Source organism: Oratosquilla oratoria, chromosome 3, assembly GCF_046742065.1.
Source record: "Oratosquilla oratoria isolate Oo_2021 chromosome 3, ASM4674206v1, whole genome shotgun sequence".
Lineage (NCBI taxonomy): Eukaryota > Metazoa > Arthropoda > Malacostraca > Stomatopoda > Squillidae > Oratosquilla > Oratosquilla oratoria.
The window spans coordinates 71,217,669-71,239,787 of NC_134779.1; the positions used below are offsets into that span (position 1 = coordinate 71,217,669).

Consider the following 22,119-nt stretch of genomic DNA (forward strand, 5'->3'; position numbering starts at 1 on the left):
TTCGGCTTCACATCGAAAAACATGGAAAAATACCAGAGATGACCTTAACACTTAAAGCAGCAGAAGGCGTGCAAACGTGTGAACATAAAGGTGTGTATCACCTTCCATCTTCTTCTGCAGCTGTCGGAGGTATAGTGAATTTAGAACCCGGTAATGATCCTCTTCGGGTTATTATAACGTCTCCTAAACCCGGGTCTAATTATGTTACAAGGATCCTAGAACACTCGAATTTCTTCTATGATCCATTCCAATACCCTCTTTTAATTCCTCATGGAAATATGGGATATTCTTATACTTTAAAGCTTTTACAAAAAGGAGACAAAGTTCGAAAATACAACAAATTGACGCCCGCTGCATTTTACTCCTCCATGTACATGGAACGAGAAGGGGTGTTCAACTACATTACGAAATGTCGTCATTTATTCCAACAATACGTTGTGGATAATTATGTGAAAGTGGAGACCATGAGACTTGATTTCATAGAGAGATACCAAAATGAAATAAGAAAGGAAAGGTCGGATATTCTGAGAGGAGAAAATGGAAAAGATAGAGGTTAACGTATAATTGTACCTCCTTCATATGTTGGAGGACCAAGATATATGAAGCAAAGACAACAAGATGCCCTCGCATTTGTAACAAATTATGGATCTCCTGACTTTTTCATAACGTTCACTATGAACCCAGCATGGGAAGAACTGGAAGAAGCGACGAGTCAGACAGGAGGAAATGCTGCTTCTGGATGTAAAGCAGACAGGCCAGATTTAGTGAGTAGACTGTTCAAGATGAAAGTGTATAGTCTTCTTGATGATTTCACCGTTAATTGTATATTTGGAAAAGTTAAAGCCTATCTTTACAGTGTCGAGTGGCAAAAAAGAGGGCTCCCACATGTCCATATTTTGTTATGGATGAGACATAATGTTAACGCCGATTTTGTTAGCAAAATAATATCTGCAGAAATACCAGACAAGGAAACTCACCCTAGATTATATGATATTGTGACAAAGTGTATGATACATGGACCTTGCAAGGGTTTTGATGATTTCCAACTTTGTTGCCAAGGGAAATCTTCCTCGGACGGCAAAAATTTGTGTGGAAAAGGGTTCCCGAAAAAGTGTAGAGATACTCTATTTTTCGGAAATAATGGCTACCCACTTTACAAAAGAAGAGCAAAAGGAGAAGGCGGACATACATTTGAGAAGAAAATTAAGGGTAAAAACGTGACAGTGGATAATTCTTGGGTGGTACCTTATAGCCCATATCTATGCCTCAAATATAACGCTCATATAAATGTCGAATGTTCAAATTCCATAAAAACCATAGCCTATGTAACAAAGTACGTTAACAAGGGCTGTGAACAAATACTGTACACCAAGACTGAAAAGGATAAAGAAATAGTAAACGAGGTAAGAAATGATCAAGATGCACGCTTCGTAAACGCTAACGAGGCAACAATGAAGATATTCAAGTATCCTATCCATAAGAACTTTCCCCCTGTTACTACCCTTGGTTTGCACCTGGAGGGGGAAAATGAAGTATTTTTTTGTACTTGGTGACCATATCATTGCTGCATATTCCAATTTTGGTCTTATCAGAGTGATTAGAATTTTCTTCACCATTTCTTCATCCAGGTATGTAAATGCAACTTTGATTGTTCTTATCAAATTATAAGTTTCTCCAAAAATCTTATTTATATGTTTCTCAGGTGACATGTTATTCATAACAATGACTCCCAGGTCCTTCTCATTTTCTACTTTTTTATTCCTTCTCCCAATTAATATGATCCTGTTATTCTGTTTTTGCTTTTTCCAAATTCCATTATACTACACTTTTTAGTGTTGAACTCCATCTCCCACTTCCTACTCCATTCCCATACTTTATTTAGATCACTCTGTAGTGACTCACAATCTTTTTCCATGTTCACTTTTTTTAATAGTTTTGCATCATCTGCAAAGAAGCTCATATAACTTTCAATTTCTTCATCCATATCATTAATATATATAGCAAACATTATTGGGGTTGGAACTGTTCCTTGTGGAACACCGCTTATTACGTCATCCCATTTTGAGTGTTTGTCTATTATCACTACTCTCATTTTTCTTTCTTGCAAAAAGTCTTCCATCCATTTAAGCAATTTGCCCTATATTCCTCCTTCAGTTTCTAATTTCTTAAGCAACTTCTTATGTGGGACTTTGTCAAAAGCTTTTTTTTAGGTCTACAAATGCACAATCAGCCCATCCATCTCTTTCTTGTATTATATCTATTAGCCTTGAATAGAAACATATTAAATTAGTGATGCATGATCATCCTTGTCTGAATCCAAATTGCCTTGGATTTAGCACATTGTTTTTTTTCTAAAAAATTTACCCATCTTCTTTTGACAATTCTTTCACAAATTTTTGCTATTGTACTTGTTAGAGAGACTGGTCTATAGTTGGTAGGGTCTTCTTTATTTCCTCCTTTATATGTAGGTACTATATTTGCTTTTTCCAATCTTCTGGAACTTTTCCTTCTTTCAAGGAACTGTTTATTATGCTATGTATTTTGTCTGCCAGTTCATTTCTGCATTCTTTCAAAATCCAGTTTACTATTTCATCTGGTCCAAGCGATTTTCTAACATCAAGATTATTCAAGTGTTTCATTATTTCATTCTTTGTTACTTCTATTTCTTTCATAGGGGGGACTTTCTCCTTCCATTCGATCTCTTCCGGTTGTATATTGTCCCTTGTAAACACTGATTTAAAATGCGTGTTCATAATTTCCACCATTTCTATTTCCTCTGTGTATTCAACTCCTTGTCTTAATTTCTCCAAATCTTGTTTGTTTATCAGTTTGTTGTTTACAAATCTGTAGAATAGTTTCGGTTGATATTTACATTTTTCTATGACATCTTTTTCATATTTTCTCTTTTCCTCTCTGCACGCTTGTACATATTCATTTCTATAACAAGTACAGTATATATTTTCCATTTTTCAGGTCTTTTGTTTTTCTTCCATTTAGTCCAAGCTTTGCCTCTTTTGTCTCTTAACTCCCTACAACTTTTGTTGTACCAGCACTTTACATATTCTTTTTCTTGTTTTTGTCTTGGGACATACTTTTCCACTCCTTTTTTATAAATTTTTGTCAAAATATTCCATTTCTCTTCTACTGTTGTATCTTCTTTGTGTATTCTTTCCCAGTTTTCATTTTGAAAGAATTCTCTTATTTTATCAAAATTTGTTTTTTCATACATCATTCTTCCTTTTCTATATTGTTCATTTCTTTTCATGTATTTTTTTTCTCTCATTTAGTTCTAGTTCTATCAATATGTGGTCACTTTTACTTATTGGTGCCTGGTATTCTATCTTTTCCACTATTTCAGGTTCTGATGTGATTATTAGGTCTAGTCTCGATGGTTCTTCTTCATTTCTATACCTAGTGTTCTCCTGAATCCATTGTGTCATTGTGTGGTCAATAATCATCTCAAGTAGACATACTTGGGACATACTTTTCCACTCCTTTTTTTTTTTTTATTTTTTTTTTATAAATTTTTGTCAAAATATTCTATTTCTCTTCTACTGTTGTATCTTCTTTGTGTATTCTTTCCCAGTTTTCATTTTGAAAGAATTCTCTTATTTTATCAAAATTTGTTTTTTCATACTTCAATCTTCCTTTTCTATATTGTTCATTTCTTTTCATTTCATTTTTTTTCTCTCATTTAGTTCTAGTTCAATCAATATGTGGTCACTTTTACTTATTGGTGCCTGGTATTCTATCTTTTCCACTATTTCAGGTTCTGATGTGATTATTAGGTCTAGTCTCGATGGTTCTTCATTTCTATACCTAGTGTTCTCCTGAATCCATTGTGGTATTGTGTGGTCAATAATCATCTCAAGTAGAACATTTCCCCATGAGTCTTCTCCACCCTTTACAGTCATCTCTTCCCAGCAGATTTCTTTGCAATTAAAGTCGCCCATCATAACTATTCTTCCTCCATCTTCCATTATCTTGTTTAATGTTATTCTTGTGTCTTCTAACATACTTTTATGTTCACTCTCTTCCCACGAGGCTGTTTTTAGGGGCACGTAGTTTATTACAAACTTTCTGCCCTTCTTATCTCTGTCTTCTACTTCTATCATAATCATCTCTATTCTTTCCATATGTGACTCTCTTCACATTTATATCCTTCTTAGTCAGGAACATAACTCCACCCCCTTGTTTTATCTCTCTGTTTCTAATCCAATAATTATATGCATTGTGTCCTATGCTGTTGGGTGGTAGTGGACCTTTTAATTTTGTCTCTACAATTCCCATTATGTCCGGTTCTTTTTCCTTCAGATACTCGTTCAGTTCATTCAGTCCTGTTATTAATCCATCTATATTTGTGTAGGACACTCTTAACTTTCTGTTATTTCCATTGTATTCTGTTTTTTTTTTGTTTTTGTTTTTCTGTTATGGTCCATTTCCTGAATTTCATATTCACTACTCTCCATTAGAATTCTTCTTTTTCTGACTCTGTTTTGGTCTCGTTTTTTTCTTTAGCTTCTTTTCTTTTATTCTTTTCTTCCTCTCCTCTTTATTCATTTCTCTTTTTATCCATACCTTTTTATATTGTTCACTTGCTGTTAGCTTCCCTGTTTTTGCTAAGATATTCTCTGCTGTTGTTTGTGACCTGAATTTAATCTTAATTGGTCTGGTCTTATCTGTACTATATTTTCCGACCCTAAACATCTCTTCAATTTGTTTCATTATTTCAGGATCATCTTCCTGAAATAGTTCTAGTAAACTGCTTACTTTTTCTTTTTCCTCACTGATTCTTGAAGTTCTATCTAGGTTATGTTTCTCTTCCATTCCCAATATAATTATACATTTCTTTTTATCTGCTAAGTCTCTTACTATATTCTCCTTCTGTCTCATCACTTTGATAACTGAGTCTTCAGTTTGTTCTTTCATTTGCTGTTTAATTATGTCAGTACAGGTAGTCGTCGACTTACGACCGAGTTCAGTTCCGACAGACAGGTCGTAAGTCGATCTGGACGCAAATCGGTCTATATATATATATACAGTATATATTACCCTTTATATAATATATATATATATATATATTGTATATTTAGCATACTGAAATAATCTTAGCATCTGTGAACTATGTTGTATAGTATTTTTAACCTTTTTATAATTTCATCTGATTTTCTTTGGGAAACGTAGCATAGGCCTAAGCATATTGAATAAAATCCTATCATCTTTGACCTATGATATATACTGTATTTGTTAACCTTTGTGTTATTTTACCATCAGACTTTCTTTAGGAAACGTATGCATACTGAATAAAATCTTATTATCTTTGAGCTATGTTGTTTAGTATTCATTAACTTTTTATAATTTTCATTAGGAAACGTAGCCTAGGCCTACGCATACTGAATAAAGTCCTGTCATCTTTGACTTACAAATCCTTTTTTGTTGGTTACATTAAAATCATTGTAAAGCAAAATTAGGAAAAAATATTTCGAAACACATTCTTTTCGTTTATGTACTGTACCGAAAATATTGTTATCGACAACAGACTAGGCATAAACAAAGTTTACTGTTACATTTTATTAATCGCAAAACATAGAAATACAAAATGCTGTACCGAACATTTTGTCATCAACAACAGACTAGGCATAAAAAATACTGTTACATTTTATTAATTGCAAAACATAAAAATACAAAATGTAAGGCAAAATTAGGATTCTTTTTATTTCAACAAAACACATTCTTTTCGTTTAGGTACTGTACAGAACATATTGTAATCGACAACAAACTAGCTTAGGCATGAAAAGTTTGTTATATTTTATTAATTGCAAAATATACAAAAATACAAAATGCAATGCAAAATTAGGAAACATTTTACTTCAAACAAAATGAAAGAATATTTAGCTGGCTGGGATGCTGACGCTGCCGGCAGCCTGCCAAAACTATCGTACTCGTGTCTCGCAGTGTGCGGAGTAATATACTGCACTGCCAGGCACAACATTGCAATTCTATTACTCTATTAAATGTTTGATATTATTGCACCATCTCGTGGTCGTAAAGTCGATCAGTCGTAAGTCGCATAGGTCGTAAGTCGACGACTACCTGTAAATGCAACTTTACTGTTTCCTGGATTTTTTTTCCAACCCTGTGCTTCTTTTGCTATGGGCTCTTTATTGTCTTTATTATTCCTCTTTAATTCTTCATTCTCCTCTTTTAACTGTCTTTTTAATTCTTCTATTTCATTAGTTAAATTTTTATTCACCTTCTCCAGTTCTTCCAACTTTTCAACTCTCTGCGCAATGTTGGTTACGTTACCGAACCTGTCTTCCCAATGTTCGATCATCTTATCAAGTTTCTCTTCTAGTCTTGTCAATCGGGGGAGGTTGGTATCCCCCCACCCTCATTAAATCCCTGGAAATTATTATCCTCACCTTCCATTGTGCTGCTCTTATCTATATTTCTAATCTTTACATTTTTGTTAATCCCATCACCAGAATCATTGGTCCTTCGTTTATTTACAAGACGTCTGGCCTCCTGGACCAAGTCTTCCCCTTCCTCATTTCCTTCCATTTCCCTCAGTAATCCCTCCCCTTCTCCTTTTTCCTCACTTTCCCATGACACCATGAGTTATCCCCTTCCCTGTAAATACAATAGGTACTTCCTTTGCGTTGAGGTCCACGAAAATTTCACTTTTTCTTCAGAACTCTAATCCTCGCTGTCCATCCGACAAAAGTGTGTGTGTGTATATTTACCTAGTTGTGTGTATTTACCTAGTTGTAATATACGGGAGGGGAGCTATGCTCGTGGTGACCCTTCTTTGTATCTCTCCGCATCAAGTTTTGTCTTAAAATCTTGTATAGTGTTTGCACATATTTTGTTGTCTAATTTGTTCCATGTATTAATCGCTCTGTGTGGGAAACTGTTCCTTTTCAAGTTTTTTCTATAGCTATCTTTTTTCATTTTTTTTCCGTGTCCTCTCGTTTTACCGTTGTCCCACACTAACAGGTCGTTCCTGTCTAAAACTTCCATTCCTTTCATTATTCTGTAGATAGTCAGCAAATCTCCTCTTTCTCTTCTTTGTTCCAGTGTTGGTAGGTTCAGTTTGGATAGTCTTTGCTCATATGTTAGTTCGGCGAGAGTCGGTGCTAGTTTGGTTGTTGCTCTTTGTAATCTTTCTAGTTTCTTAATATTCTTTTTGGTGCTGTGTATGTACCTAGTTGTATCTTACGAGAAGTGGAGCTATGCTCGAGGTGTCCTGATTTGTTCTTAAATTCTTGTATTGTTTTTGCACACACTGTTGTTTTATCTAGTATGTTGCACACATCCACTACTCTATTGGGAAAGCTTTTTTTTCTCTCTCTCTCTCCCTCTCTCTCTCTCTCTCTCTCTCCAGGTCTCTTCTATAGCTGACCTTTTTGAGTTTCCTTCCATGTCCCCTTGTTTTTCTCTTATCCCAATTAAGTAAGTCATCTCTATCAAGGACTTTCACACCTCATAATTCTATAGATGGTCAACAAGTCACCTCTTTCTCTTCTTTGTTCCAAAGTTGGTAGTTCTAGTTTTGACAATCTTTCTTCATATGACATTTTTTATAGTGTTTGGGCCATCTTCGTAGTTCCTCTCTGGACTTTCTCAACTCCCCTTATATTCATTTTAATACTGGGTGATTATAGTATCGCTGTGTACTCCAATTTGGCTTTATCAGTGTGACTGATATTTTCTTTACCATCTCTTTATCCAAATAGAAAGCATTTATAGGTTTTGCCCTCAATTTTGTTCATATGTTTGTTAGGGGACATATCTTTTGTGATAAACACCCCCAGGTCTTTTTCAGATCCCATTTTCATTACTTTTTTTGGGGGGGGAATTTCCCCTGTGGGGCTACAAGGAGAAGGATGCCTAGTCCCAATCCCCGTCCCTTTCTTTTCGCCTCTTACGATCCAAGTGGGAATACTTGGTGGCAGTATTCTTTTCCCCCACCACAGGGAAAGGTGGAGTGAAAGTGGAGGTAGAATGTAGATTGAGAGAAGCGAGTAAATGCCTTGGTGGATTAAAGAGTGTAATGAGGAATAGACATTTGGGAATGGATGCTAAGAGGAGACTGTATTTTACCTAGTTGTATTTACCTAGTTGTATTTTGCGGGAAGGGGAGCTATGCTCGTGTTGTCCCGCCTTTGTATCTTGCAGTGTCTAGTTTGTTTTTAAACTCATGAATGGTTTTTGCGCATACTATTTCATTGTCCAGTTTGTTCCAAGTGTCCAAAACTCTATGAGGAAAACTGTTTTTCTTCAGTTCTCTTCTATAGCTATGTTTTTTTATTTTCTTTCCATGTCCTCTTGTGTTTCTTTTGTCCCAGTTAAGTAAGCTCTCACTATCGAGTACCTCTGTGCCTTTCATGATTCTGTAGATGGTCAATAGGTCACCTCTCTCTCTTCTTTGCTCCAGTGTCGGTAACTCCAGTTTAGCCAATCTCTCTTCGTATGATAGGTTTGCAAGTGCAGGTGCCATTTTTGTAGCTGCTCTTTGGATTCTTTCTATTTTCTTTATATTCTTTTTGGTACTGGGGGACCACAATGTCGCTGCATACTCTAATCTAGGCCTTATCAATGTAACCAATATTTTTTTCATCATGTCTTCGTCCAAGTATGTAAACGCCACTTTTATTGATCTTAGCAAGTTGTAAGTCTCCCCGACAATTTTGTTAATCTGTATATCATAGGACAAGTCGTTCGTGATAATTACTCCCAAATCTTTTTCGGATCCTACTTTCTTTACTTCTTTGGTTCCAATTGTATATTTTCCTGATATTCTGTTTTTGCTTTTTCCAAACTCCATTATGCTACACTTCTTAGTATTAAAGTCCACTTCCCATTTCTGACTCCAGTTCCATACCCTATTTAGGTCTTCTTGCAGTGCTTCACAGTCCTCATCAGTTTCTATTTTCCTTAGCAGTTTGGCGTCATCGGCAAAGAAGCTCATGTAGCAGTTCACGTCCTCATCCATGTCATTCATATAGATAGCAAACATTATTGGTGCCAGCACAGATCCTTGCGGTACTCCACTGATCACCTCTTTCCAGCCTGAATATTTTTCTCTGAGCACTACTCTCATCTTTCTACCAGTCAGAAAGTCCTCTATCCATTTTAGTAGGTTTCCCTGTATTCCTCCTATGTGTTCCAGTTTTTTTAGTAGTTTTCTGTGTGGTACTTTGTCAAAGGCTTTTTGCAAGTCTAGGAATGCACAATCAGCCCATCCATTTCTTTCTTGCACTATGTCTATTAGTCTTGAGTAAAAGCATATTAAGTTTGTGGAGCATGATCTTCCTTGTCTGAATCCGAATTGTCTTGGGTTTAATATGTCATTGTCTTCCAGATGTTTTACCCATCTATTCTTGATTATTTTCTCACAAATTTTGGCAATGGTGCTTGTTAGTGATACTGGCCTATAGTTGGTGGGTTCTTCTTTGTTTCCTCCTTTGTGTATTGGTACAATGTTAGCGTTTTTCCAGTCCTCGGGTATCTTTCCTTCTTTGAGTGAGCTGTTTATTAAGATGTGTATTTTGTCTGTTAGTTCTTCTTTGCACTCCTTTAGAATCCAATTTGCAATACCGTCCGGGCCATGTGATTTTCTGACATCCAGCCTTGATAAATGTTCTGATATTTCCTTTAGTGATGCTGTAAACTCATTCATGAGGGGAGATTTCTTGTTTTTGTCTATGTCACAATTCGGTATTTTCTCTCTGGTGAAAACAGATTTAAAGTGATTGTTCATGACTTCGGCCATCTCTAAATCTTCTGTGTATTCTATGTTTCCTTGGCATAGTTTCACCAATTCCTGTTTGTTTTTAAGTTTACCATTCACATACCGATAGAATAGTTTGGGTTGCTCTTTGCATTTGTCTATAATATCCTTCTCATGGTTCCTTTTCTCCTCTCTTCTCACGTTAACATACTCATTTCTATAGTTAACATAAATTTGCCATTTGCTTTGTTTTTTGTCTTTTCTCCACTTTTTCCAAGCTTTGTCCCTTCTGTCTTTTGCCTCACTGCATCTTTTGTTGAACCAACATTTAATGTACTCTCTCTCTCACTTTTGTCTTGGTACATGCCTGTTTACCCCTTCATTGTAGTTTTCCATCAATATATTCCATTTCTCTTCCACTGCTGTTTCTTCCCTGTAAAATATTTCCCAGTTTGCATTCCGGAAGAATGTCTTTAGTTTTGTAAAGTCTGTTTTGTTGTACCTCAGTCTTCCTTTCCTATGCTTTTCGTTCCTCTCTATGTCTATTTCTTCCTTTAGTATAGTTTCGATGAGTACATGGTCACTCTTTCCAATTGGTGTCTCATACTGGACTTTATGCACTATTTCAGGCTCTGTTGTAAATATTAGATCTAGTTTCGATGGCTCTTCATTATTTCTGTACCTTGTGTTTTCACGGACCCATTGGGTCATTGTGTACTCCATGGTCATATCTAGCAGTACATTGCCCCACGAGTCATCTCCTCCTTGCACTGTCATGCTGTCCCAACAAATTTCTTTGCAATTGAAGTCCCCCATAACTACCAGATTACCCTTACCCATTAGTATCTCATTGAGTGATTTTCTTGTGTCATCTAGCATTTTTGTATGTTCAAAATCTTTCCAAGCGCTTGTTTTTGGAGGCACATAAGTCACCACAAACTTTCTACTTTTCATATTCTTGCCTTCGACTTTTATCATGATCAATTCAGCATTACCTTTGCCCTCTGCAATTTTTGTCACCTTTAGGTCTTTCTTGGCCAAGAACATGATTCCCCCTCCCTGTTTCTTGTCCCTGTTTTTTATCCAGTAGTTGTATAAACCTTGTCCGATAACAGTGGATGGTATTTCACCTCTTAGTTTAGTCTCTACAATTCCCATTATGTCTGGTTTTGCTTCTAACAGATAATCATTGAGTTCGTTCAGTCCCGAAATTAGTCCGTCAATGTTGGTATAGGCCACTTTTAATTTTCTTCCTTCTCCCTGGTTTCTTCTTCCCTTGTTTTGTTCGTTTTGAAGCGCCATTGTCTTAATCTCAAGTCTATTACTCTCCACTGGAATTCTTTGCATTCTGTCTCCGATCTTTTCAAGTTTTTTTCCTTTGCTTCTTCTCTTAGCACCCTTTCTTTTTCTAATTCCTCAGTACTCATTTCTCTTTTTATCCATATCTTATTGTATTTTTCACTCTTTGCCAAGTTACCTACTTTTTCAAATATGTCTTCTACTACCACTTGTGACCTTAGTTTTATCTTTAGAGGTCGATTCCTATCCTTAGTATAGCGACCAATTCTGTAAGTCTCTTCTAAGTCTGTGCCTGAATCACTATCTCCCCCCTGAATTTCATTAAGGATTTCTACTGCTGTCTCTTTTTCTTCTTTTTCTCTCATGTACCTCGCCAATCCTTGTTTTTCTTTAAGCCCATAAACCACAATACATTTCTTCCTATCTACTGTGTCCCTGACCCAATTTGCTTTTTCGTTAATCACTTGAATAATTGTGTCTTTTGCATTATCTTGCATTTGCTGCTTGACTATTTCTTTGAAAGCAATTTCTTTATTTTCAATATTTTCTTTCCACTTCTTAATTTCCTGGATACTGTCCCCACCTAAGTTTTCTTCGATATTTTGTGTCAATTCTTGTAATTTGTTGTTCACTTCCTGCTTTAGATTTTCGCTATTATTATCATTAGTTTTCTTCTTTTCATTATCATTCATCAGTTCATTTATGTCTCTTTTCATTTCTTTAATTTCGTTTGTAAGATCCAAGTTAGCTTTTTTCAGGTCAGAAATTTCATGGTTAGTCTTAGATAAACAATCAATTAAACCAATGACCTCTTTTCTTAAGTCCATGATTTCATTTTCCCACCGAGTCCTATTTTTGCTCATCTCTCTCTCTATCTCTAATAATCTACTTAAGTTCTTTCTTTCGTACTTACCAAACCCTAAGAAATCATTGTCATAACACGTGTTTTGTTGATTGTTTACATCGCGGTTCAGTGGATTGCCGCCAGATGGCTCTGATTCGCAACTGGCTTTCGAGTCGTTTTCATTCATTTTTGCTAATTTCGAGTTAACACAATTAACTAGCACTGCATAGATACCATTTCGGGCACTCACGTTCACTCCCCACCCCTACAGTACAAACCAGGTTTTCCTTTTTCGTCGTAAATCCTCTTCTTCTTGGTCGCGCGACGACAGCGACGACGAGCGGTGTTGCTTCGATGAAGGAGTGATTGTGCCAACAGCACTGTATGGGGCAGAAACATGGAACATAAGAGAAGAAGAGAGAAGGAGTTTGAATGTGTTTGAGATGAGGTGTCTGAGAAGTATGATAGGGGTTACTAGGCTAGATAGAGTGAGAAATGAGGAGGTGAGGAGGAGAACGGGGGTGGATAGGGAGCTGGGAGATAGGGTTGATGAAAGAATATTAGGATGGTTTGGACACATGGAAAGAATGAGTGAAGAAAGACTAGTAAAAGAGGTGTGGAAGGCATATGTGGAGGGAGTGAACATGAGGGGGCGTCCCAGGATGAGGTGGATGGATGGGGTGAAGGGGGCTTTGGGGAAGAGGGGAATGTCTGTTGAGGAAGGATGGGAGAGGACAGAAGACCGGGGTGAATGGAAAATGGTTGTATATGGATGATGTTGTGATACCATGAGGTGGAATGGGCGGGTGGATGGGGGGTGAGGTAGTATGTGTGAGCAAAATTTGATGCAGCCCGAAGGGATTTCTCCCCGTCCTCTCATTTTATGCAATGGGGGGACAGAGAGGGGGGGTCGCCGATTTAATGAAGCGGCCTTGCTGTGGATGTGCTGTGTCTTGCGACACTGCTTCTGACCCAGGGCAGTGGACAAGGTGCAGGGATGACCCGTCATTCAGGAGGTGCTAAGATAAGAGGGAGAGTGGAGGGGTGTGGAGTGTATTCAGGGATGGAATGGGTGGGAATGATTTTATGCCTTTTTCTTTTTGGCTACCCCCCTTGTAAGGGGGAAAAAGCCTTGGTATATGTATGTATGTATTTTCATTACTGATCCTTGTGGAACTCCACTACTTATCTCTTTCCAAGGAGAACTCTTATCTCCAAGCACTGCCCTCATTTTTCTTCCATGCAAAAAGTCCTTCATCCATATTTACGTTGTTGTATTTGGCTACCCCCCGTGTAGGGGGAAAAAGCCTTTGGTATATGTATGTATGTACGTATCTATTTACCCAGTTGTATTATACCAGAAGGGAGCAATGCTTGTAGTGAACCGTCTTTATATCTTTCAAGGTCAAGCTTATTCTGAAATTCTTGAATAGTATTTGCACACACTGTTGCCTTATCTAATTTATTCCAGGTATCCACCACTCTGTGGGAAACTATTCTTTTTCAGATCTCTTCTATAATTATCCTTTTTGAGTTTCTTTTCATGTCCTCTTGTTTTTCTGTTGTCCCACTTTAATAAATCACCTGTAGGATTTCCATTTCTTTCATGATTATATATTCAGTAGATGATCTCTTTCTCCTCTTTGTTCCAGAGTTGGTAGTTCCAATTTGGACAATCTTTGTTCATATGTCAATGTGGAGTGTTGGTGCCATTTTTGTTGGTGCTCTTTGTATTCTTTCTATATTCTTTATATTCTTTTTAGTACTGGGTGTCCATAGTGTTGCAGCATACTCTAATTTCGGTCTTATCAGTGTAACTAATATTTTCTTGACCACTTCTTCATCCAAATAGTCAAATGCCACTTTCATTGACCTTGGTAGGTTGAAGATTTCTCTGACTATTTTATCGATATGTTTGTCTGGTAACATGTCTTCCGATTATTACTCCTAGGTCCCTTTCCAAGCTCACTTTTTTTACTTCTTCACCAATTTTATAATTCCTTGATATTCTATTTTTACCTTTTCCAAACTCCATTATACTACATTTTATTATGTGTGTTTTTACCTTGTATTTACCTAGTTGTATTTTACGGGAAAAGAGCTATGCTCGTTATGACCCACTTTCTATCTTTCAGCATCCAGTTTGATTATAAATTCTTGTATAATTTTTGCACTCATTGTTTCTTCATTCAATTTGTCTCAGATATCTATCACTCTGTGCAGGAAGCTATTCTTTTTCAGATCTTTTTTGTAACTATCCTTTTTAATTTTTTTCATGTTCTCTTGTTTTCCTTTTATCCCACTTTAATAACTGATCTCTATCAAAGACTTCCATCCCTTTCATAATTCTGTAGATGGTTAGCAGGTCTCCTCTTTCTCTTCTTTGTTCCAGGGTTGGTAGTTCAAGTTTGTCTAGTCTTTGTATGTCAATTTGGAGAGTGTTGGTGCCAACTTTGTCATTGCTCTTTGAATTCTTTCTATTTTCTTTAGTGCTAGGTGTCCATATTTCAGCTAATAGCTATAGCCCTCTTCAGGAAAGTACAGATTACAAGAATTTGTCGAGACATAAGTACAGTTGAGATGCGAGTAGAAGGGGAACACACAGAGCTAAAACCGGACAATCTGTTGCACAGGGCGGAGTCAGAGGTGAGGGGATGTGTGGGTGGAGGTGTGAGGTCAGAAGGGAAGCAGGGTGGGAGCGAGGTCAGGAGTGTGTGTATTTACCTAGTGTTTACCTAGTTGTACTTTGCGGAAAGGGGAGCTACGCTCGTGGTGTCCCGCCTTTGTGTGCTCTTAAACTCAAGAATGATTTTTGTGCACACTATTCATTGTCCACTTTGTTCCAAGTGTCCAGTACTCCATTTGGAAAACTGTTTTTCTTCAGATCTCTTCTGTAGCTATGTTTTTTGATTTTTTTTCCATGTCCTCTTGTGCTTCTCTTGTCCCAGTTTAACAAGTCCTCTCTATCGAGTATGTCTGTGCCTTTCATGATTCTGTAGATGGTCAGTTAGTCACCTCTCTCTCTTCTTTGCTCCAGAGTCGGTAACTCCAGTTTAGCCAATCTTTCCTCATATGACAAGTTTGCAAGTGCAGGTGCCATTTTTGTTGCTGCTTTCTGGATTCTTTCTATTTTCTTTATATTCTTTTTGGTATTGGGTGACCACAATGTCACCGCATATTTTAGTCTAGACCTTATTAGTGTGATCAATGTTTTTTTAATTATTTCTTTGTCCAAATATGTAAATGCCACTTTTATTGATCTTGGCAAGTTGTAGGATTCTGTGACAATTTTATTTATCTGTTTGTCATAGGATGAGTGTGTGTATAAATATATAATACAGGTATATATGTGAAGTTAACAGTTTTTTTTATTTCTTTGTCCAAATATGTAAATGCCACTTTTATTGATCTTGGCAAGTTGTAGGATTCTGTGACAATTTTATTTATCTGTTTGTCATAGGATGAGTGTGTGTATAAATATATAATACAGGTATATATGTGAAGTTAACAGTTTTTTTTAGTATTCCTCTATGAGTAGAGATTCATCTTCAGACAGAAGAATACAGTATGACTCTGGTCTGAAGAGGTACTTATATCATTATATTTCCTAAAGTATCAGCTGCATAATCATATGCAGCTGATGCCCCATTATGGGGCAAAAACTACAATATATAGTATGTGTGATCAATGAATACATGTATTTGAAACATTTACCCTCTCTTGACTAAATAATTTTCTTAATACAGCGTGGAAGGGATCACGGATTGCCTGGTTACTTAAAGTGGCGGGAGTTGTGTGACCTGGATGAGTTCTTCTATGACTACATCTTCAATAAAGACCTTATGAAACCTGAAGTACTAGAAAAGCTTAGAAAGCTCTACCCGTAAGTTAAATGTCAAGTCATAGTTGCACATGTTTATATGGTGAAAATACATTATGCATTAACTTCACTTAGACCCTTTGATACAATGGCACACATTATATATTTTGGTTTGAAAAACACAAGTTAATTCTAATACATTATTGAGTACCAGAAAGTGGTCAGAACAGGATCTCAATTTATTGTGACAGGCTGCATTTCACCCGCCCTTCTACTGAATGAAAAAGTTGTCTGGCGTTTGCTACACATTTAGTGTCACATATTTCATTATTAACTTTTTTTCAGAAAATTTACCTGATAAAGAACATCAAATGTAATTGGGAAGGTTTAGGGTAGGGTTTTGATTGAGAGGATTAGGAGAGGAAGAGAGGGAGTAATTGGTGAGGAACAGTGTGGGTTTAGGAAAGGGAGTTGTGTGGATCAGATTTTTGTGGTAAGATATGTGAGAAAACTTTAGGAAAAGGTAAGGATATTTTTTGGGCCTTTTTGGATTTGGAAAAGGCTTATGACAGGGTAGACAGGAAGGTACTGTGGGAGGTATTGCAGATATAGGGGATAGGAGAAAAGCTTTTAAGAGCAGTCAAGAGTTTTTATGAGAGTAGTAGTGCTTTTGTTAGAATCAGAAATGGAGAGAGTGAGTGGTTTGAGGTAAAGGTGGGACTTTGCTAGGGATGTATTATTTCGTCATGGCTGTTCAATTTATACATGGATGGGATGGTGCAAGAGGTAAGTGCAAGGGTAATGAGTCAAGGATTGGAGATGGTTAACCCCTTCCATACGGTGCCGCACACGTAGGCGTCATGGACTTAGATCTCAGTGGCAGCAGCCAATGCCAGCCGTACGACGTGTCGTAATAATACTCGCATCATAAAATATAGTCACCGCTTATATCGATCGTTCTCTCTTCACCCGTGAATTTTGATGACCATAGAAAATGCGATTACAAAAGAATTAGAAAGAATGTCATTATGGAGGGGCAACTACAATAAATATAATCAAGACGCCGATATGGCAGCCTCGCGAATACACTCGCTCCCCATGACGCCTACGTGTGCGGCACCGTATGGAAGGGGTTAAAGAAAATGGAGAAAAGTGGGAGATAAGCTACTTGTTGTTTGTTGATGACGCTGCACTTGTGGCAGGATCAGAGGAGGGATTAAGGAAGTTATTGCTAGAGTTTGGGAAGGTGTGCGAAAGAAGGAAGTTGATAAATGCTGATAAAAGTATGGTGATGACATGTACAAGGGGAGAAAGTGGCAGCAGACTGGAAGTGTGTATTAAGGGAGACTGGAGGAAGTGGATAACTTAGATACTTGGGTGCAAATGTGGCAGGAAAGGGAAGACTGGAGGTGGAGGTAGAATGTAGATTGAGAGAAGCAAGTAGATGCCTTGAGGGATTAAAAAGTGTAATGAGAAAGAGACATTTGCGGATGGATGCTAAGAAGACATTGAATGAAGGAGTGATTGTTCCAACAGCTTTGTATGGGACAGAAGCATGGAATATAAGAGAGGAAGAGTTTGAATATATTTACCTAGTTATATTATATTTACCTAGTTGTATTTTGCGGGAAGGGGAGCTATGCTCGTGATGTCCCGCCTTTGTATCTTGCAGTGTCTAGTTTGTTTTTAAACTCATGAATGGTTTTTGCGCATACTATTCCATTGTCCAGTTTGTTCCAAGTGTCCAAAACTCTATGAGGAAAACTGTTTTTCTTCAGTTCTCTTCTATAGCTATGTTTTTTTATTTTCTTTCCATGTCCTCTTGTGTTTCTTTTGTCCCAGTTAAGTAAGCTCTCACTATCGAGTACCTCTGTGCCTTTCATGATTCTGTAGATGGTCAATAGGTCACCTCTCTCTCTTCTTTGCTCCAGTGTCGGTAACTCCAGTTTAGCCAATCTCTCTTCGTATGATAGGTTTGCAAGTGCAGGTGCCATTTTTGTAGCTGCTCTTTGGATTCTTTCTATTTTCTTTATATTCTTTTTGGTACTGGGGGACCACAATGTCGCTGCATACTCTAATCTAGGCCTTATCAATGTAACCAATATTTTTTTCATCATGTCTTCGTCCAAGTATGTAAACGCCACTTTTATTGATCTTAGCAAGTTGTAAGTCTCCCCGACAATTTTGTTAATCTGTATATCATAGGACAAGTCGTTCGTGATAATTACTCCCAAATCTTTTTCGGATCCTACTTTCTTTACTTCTTTGGTTCCAATTGTATATTTTCCTGATATTCTGTTTTTGCTTTTTCCAAACTCCATTATGCTACACTTCTTAGTATTAAAGTCCACTTCCCATTTCTGACTCCAGTTCCATACCCTATTTAGGTCTTCTTGCAGTGCTTCACAGTCCTCATCAGTTTCTATTTTCCTTAGCAGTTTGGCGTCATGGGAAGGGAGCTATGCTTGTAGTGACCTGTTGTATCTTTCACCATCAAGTTTGTTCTTAAATTCTTGTATAGGATTTGCACACACTGTTGCCAATTTATCCCAGATATCTACCACTCTGTGTGGGAAGCTATTCTTTTTCAGATTTCTTCTGTAACTATCCTTTTTGAGTCTCTTTTCATGTCCTCTTATTTTCCTCTTGTCCCACTTTAATAATTCATCTCTAAGACTTCCATCCCTTTCATAATTCTGTAAATGGTCTGTAGATCTCCTCTTTCTCTTCTTTGTTCTAAGGTTGGTAGTTCTAATTTGGACAATCTTTGTTCGTATGTCAATTTGGAGAGTGTTGGTGCCATCATTGTCACTGCTGTTTGTATTCTTTTCAATTATATATATTCTTTTTAGTTCTGGGTGTCCATAGTGTCACAGCATACTCCAATCTTGGTCTTATCAATGTAACTAATATTTTTTTTGCCATTTCCTCATCCAAGTACTCAAATGCCAATTTCATTGATCTTAGTAAATTAAAGGTTTCTCCAACTATTTTGTTGATATGATTGTCTAGTGACATGTCTTTGCAGATAATTACTCCTAGGTCCTTTTCTGAGCTTACTTTTTTTACTTCCTCTGTACCAATTTTGTATTGCCCTGATATTCTATCTTTACTTTTTCTAAACTCCATTATATTACATTTCTTGATTCACTTCCCACTTTTGACTCCATTCCCAGACTTTATCCAGGTCTTTCCGTAGTTTTTCACAGTCTTCCTCTGTACTTACTTTCTTTAATAGTTTTGCATCATCTGCAAAGAACTTTATATAGCATTCCACACCTTCATGTCATTTATATATATGGCAAACATAATTGGAGCCAATACCGAATCTTGTAGGACTCCACTTATCATTACTTCCCAGGTCAAGTATTTGTCTCTAAGTATTACACTAATTTTTCTCCCGGTCAGGAAATCATCTATTCCAATAATTTTCCTTGAATACCATCTATTAATTCAATTTTTCTTAATAGCTTTATGTGTGGCACTTTATCAAATGCTTTTTGTAGATCTAGGAAAGGACAATCTGCCCATACATCCCTTTCTTGTATTATCTGTATTAGTCTCAAGTAGAATTAATCAAGTTAGTTGCACATGATCTTCTTTGTCTAAATCCAAATTATGTTGGATTCAGTATATTTTTTTCTTCTAAATATTTAATACATCTACTTTTGATAACTTTTTCACATATTTTTGCTATTGTGCTTGTAAGAGAGACCAGTCTATAGTTAGTTGGGTTTCCCTTGTCCCCTCCTTTATATATTGGTACAATATTTGCATTTTCCAATCCTGTGGTATCTTTCCCTCTTTGAGTGAGTAATCGGTTATCTTATATATTTTGTCTGTTAGTTCTTCTATACATACATATACCAAGGGCTTTTTCCCCCTTACAAGTGAGGTAGCCAAAAAACAAAATCATAAAAATCAATCCCACCCATTCCATCCCCAATACATCCCTGCATCTAGTCCACTGCCCTGGGTCAGAAGCAGTGTCGCAAGACACAGCACATCCACAGCAAGGCCGCTTCATTAAATTGGCGACCCCCCTCTCGGTCCCCCCATGCAGAAAAGGGAGAAATCCCTTCGGACTCTATAAAATTGTTCTCACACGTACTACCTCACCCCCCATCCCCCCACCCATTCCACACCACACCACGAGCGTAGCTCCCCTTCCCACAAAATACAACTACGTAAATACTAGGTAAATACCTCATGCATCACAACATCATCCATATACAACCATTTTCCATTCACCCCTGTCTTCTGCCCTCTCCCATCCTTCCTCAACAGACACTCCCCAATTCCCCAAAGCCCCTTTCACCCTATCCATCCATCTCATCCTAGGTTGCCCCCTCATGTTCACTCCCTCCACATCTACTTTCCATAGCTCTTTTACTAGTCTTTCTTCACTCATTCTTTCCATGTGTCCAAACCATCCCAATACTCTTTCATCCACCCTATCTCCCAACTCACTTACCACCCCTGTTCTCCTCCTCACCTCCTCATTTCTCACTCTATCTAGCCTAGTAACCCCTATCATACTTCTCAGACACCTCATCTCAAATACATTCAAACTCCTTCTCTCTTCTTCTCTTATGTTCCATGTTTCTGCCCCATACAGTGCTGTTGGCACAGTCACTCCTTCATACAATCTCCTCTTAACATCCATTCCCAAATGTCTATTTCTCATTACACTTTTTAATCCACCAAGGCATTTACTCGCTTCTCTCAATCAACATTCTAACCTCCATCCCCACTCCTCCCTTTCCTGCCACATTTGCACCCAAGTATCTAAAACTATCCACTTCCTCCAGTCACTCTTCCTTAATGCTCACTTCCAGTCTACTGCCACTTTCACCCCTTGTTCATCTATATATTCTTTTAATATCCAATTTGCAGTTCCATCCAGACCGTGTGATTTTCTAACATCAAGGTTTTTTATTTGGTCTGTAATTTCCTTCTGTGTCAGTTATTTTTTCATTGGTGGTGATCTTTCTGTATTTCCTCCCAATTTTGTGTAATTTCAATTGTGAATACAGATTTAAGATGTTTGTTCATAATTTCATCCATTTCTACATCTATATATTCATTATTCCCTTGGCACAGTTTTACTATTTCTTGTTTGTCTTTTAGTTTGCCATTCACATACCTGTAAAATAGTTTAGGTTGGTCCTTGCATTTTTTTATGATGACCTTTTCATAGTTTCTCTTTTCTTCCCTGCGTAATTTTACATAATCATCTCTTACATACATACATATACCAAGGCTTTTTCCCCCTTACAAGGGGGGTAGCCAAAAAGAAAAAAGGCATAAAAACATTCCCACCCATTCCATCCCTGAATACACTCCACATCCCTCCACTCTCCCTCTTATCTTAGCACCCCCTGAATGACGGGTCTTCCCTGCACCTTGTCCACTGCCCTGGGTCAGAAGCAGTGTCGCAAGACACAGCACATCCACAACAAGGCCGCTTCATTAAATCAGCGACCCCCCCTCTCCGTCCCCCCATTGCATAAAATGAGAGGACGGGGAGAAATCCCTTCGGGCTGCGTCAAATTTTGCTCACACATACTACCCGCCCATTCCACCTCATGCAATCACAATATCATCCATATACTGTACAACCATTCTCCATTCACCCCGGTCTTCTGTCCTCTCCCGTCCTTCCTCAACAGACATTCCCCTCTTCCCCAAAGCCCCCTTCACCCCATCCATCCACCTCATCCTAGGACGTCCCCTCATGTTCACTCCCTCCACATCTGCCTTCCACACCTCTTTTACTAGTCTTTCTTCATTCATTCTTTCCATGTGTCCAAACCATCCTAATATTCTTTCATCAACCCTATCTCCCAGCTCCCTATCCACCCCTGTTCTCCTCCTCACCTCCTCATTTCTCACTCTATCTAGCCTAGTAACCCCTATCATACTTCTCAGACACCTCATCTCAAACACATTCAAACTCCTTCTCTCTTCTTCTCTTATGTTCCATGTTTCTGCCCCATACAGTGCTGTTGGCACAATCACTCCTTCATACAGTCTCCTCTTAGCATCCATTCCCAAATGTCTATTCCTCATTAAACTCTTTAATCCACCAAGGCATTTACTCGCTTCTCTCAATCTAAATTCTACCTCCACTTTCACTCCACCTTTCCCTGCCACATTTGCACCCAAGTATCTAAAACTATCCACTTCCTCCAGTCGCTCTCCCTTAATGCTCACTTCCAGTCTACTGCCACTTTCACCCCTTGTACATCTCATCACCTTACTTTCTTAGTTTGATATATATATATATATATATATAGTTTGATATATATATTTCTTAGTTTGATATATATATGCCAGTTACTAATTTTTTTTTCTTCTATTTTTTCCAAGCTTTGTCTCTTCTATCTTTAACCTCACTACATTTTTTGTTGTACCTGCACT

General features: G+C 37.6%; 1 protein-coding gene across 2 annotated transcripts in view; it reads left to right on the forward strand.

The window, feature by feature from the left end:
- LOC143023841 (peroxidase-like) overlaps positions 1-22,119 on the forward strand; it is a 724,944-nt gene that overhangs the window by 419,350 nt on the left and 283,475 nt on the right. For both annotated transcript variants that reach the window (XM_076182490.1, XM_076182481.1), the window contains exon 11: positions 15,623-15,759. In XM_076182490.1, the coding sequence (XP_076038605.1) occupies positions 15,623-15,759 (137 nt within the window). The remainder of the gene's footprint in view (positions 1-15,622; positions 15,760-22,119) is intronic.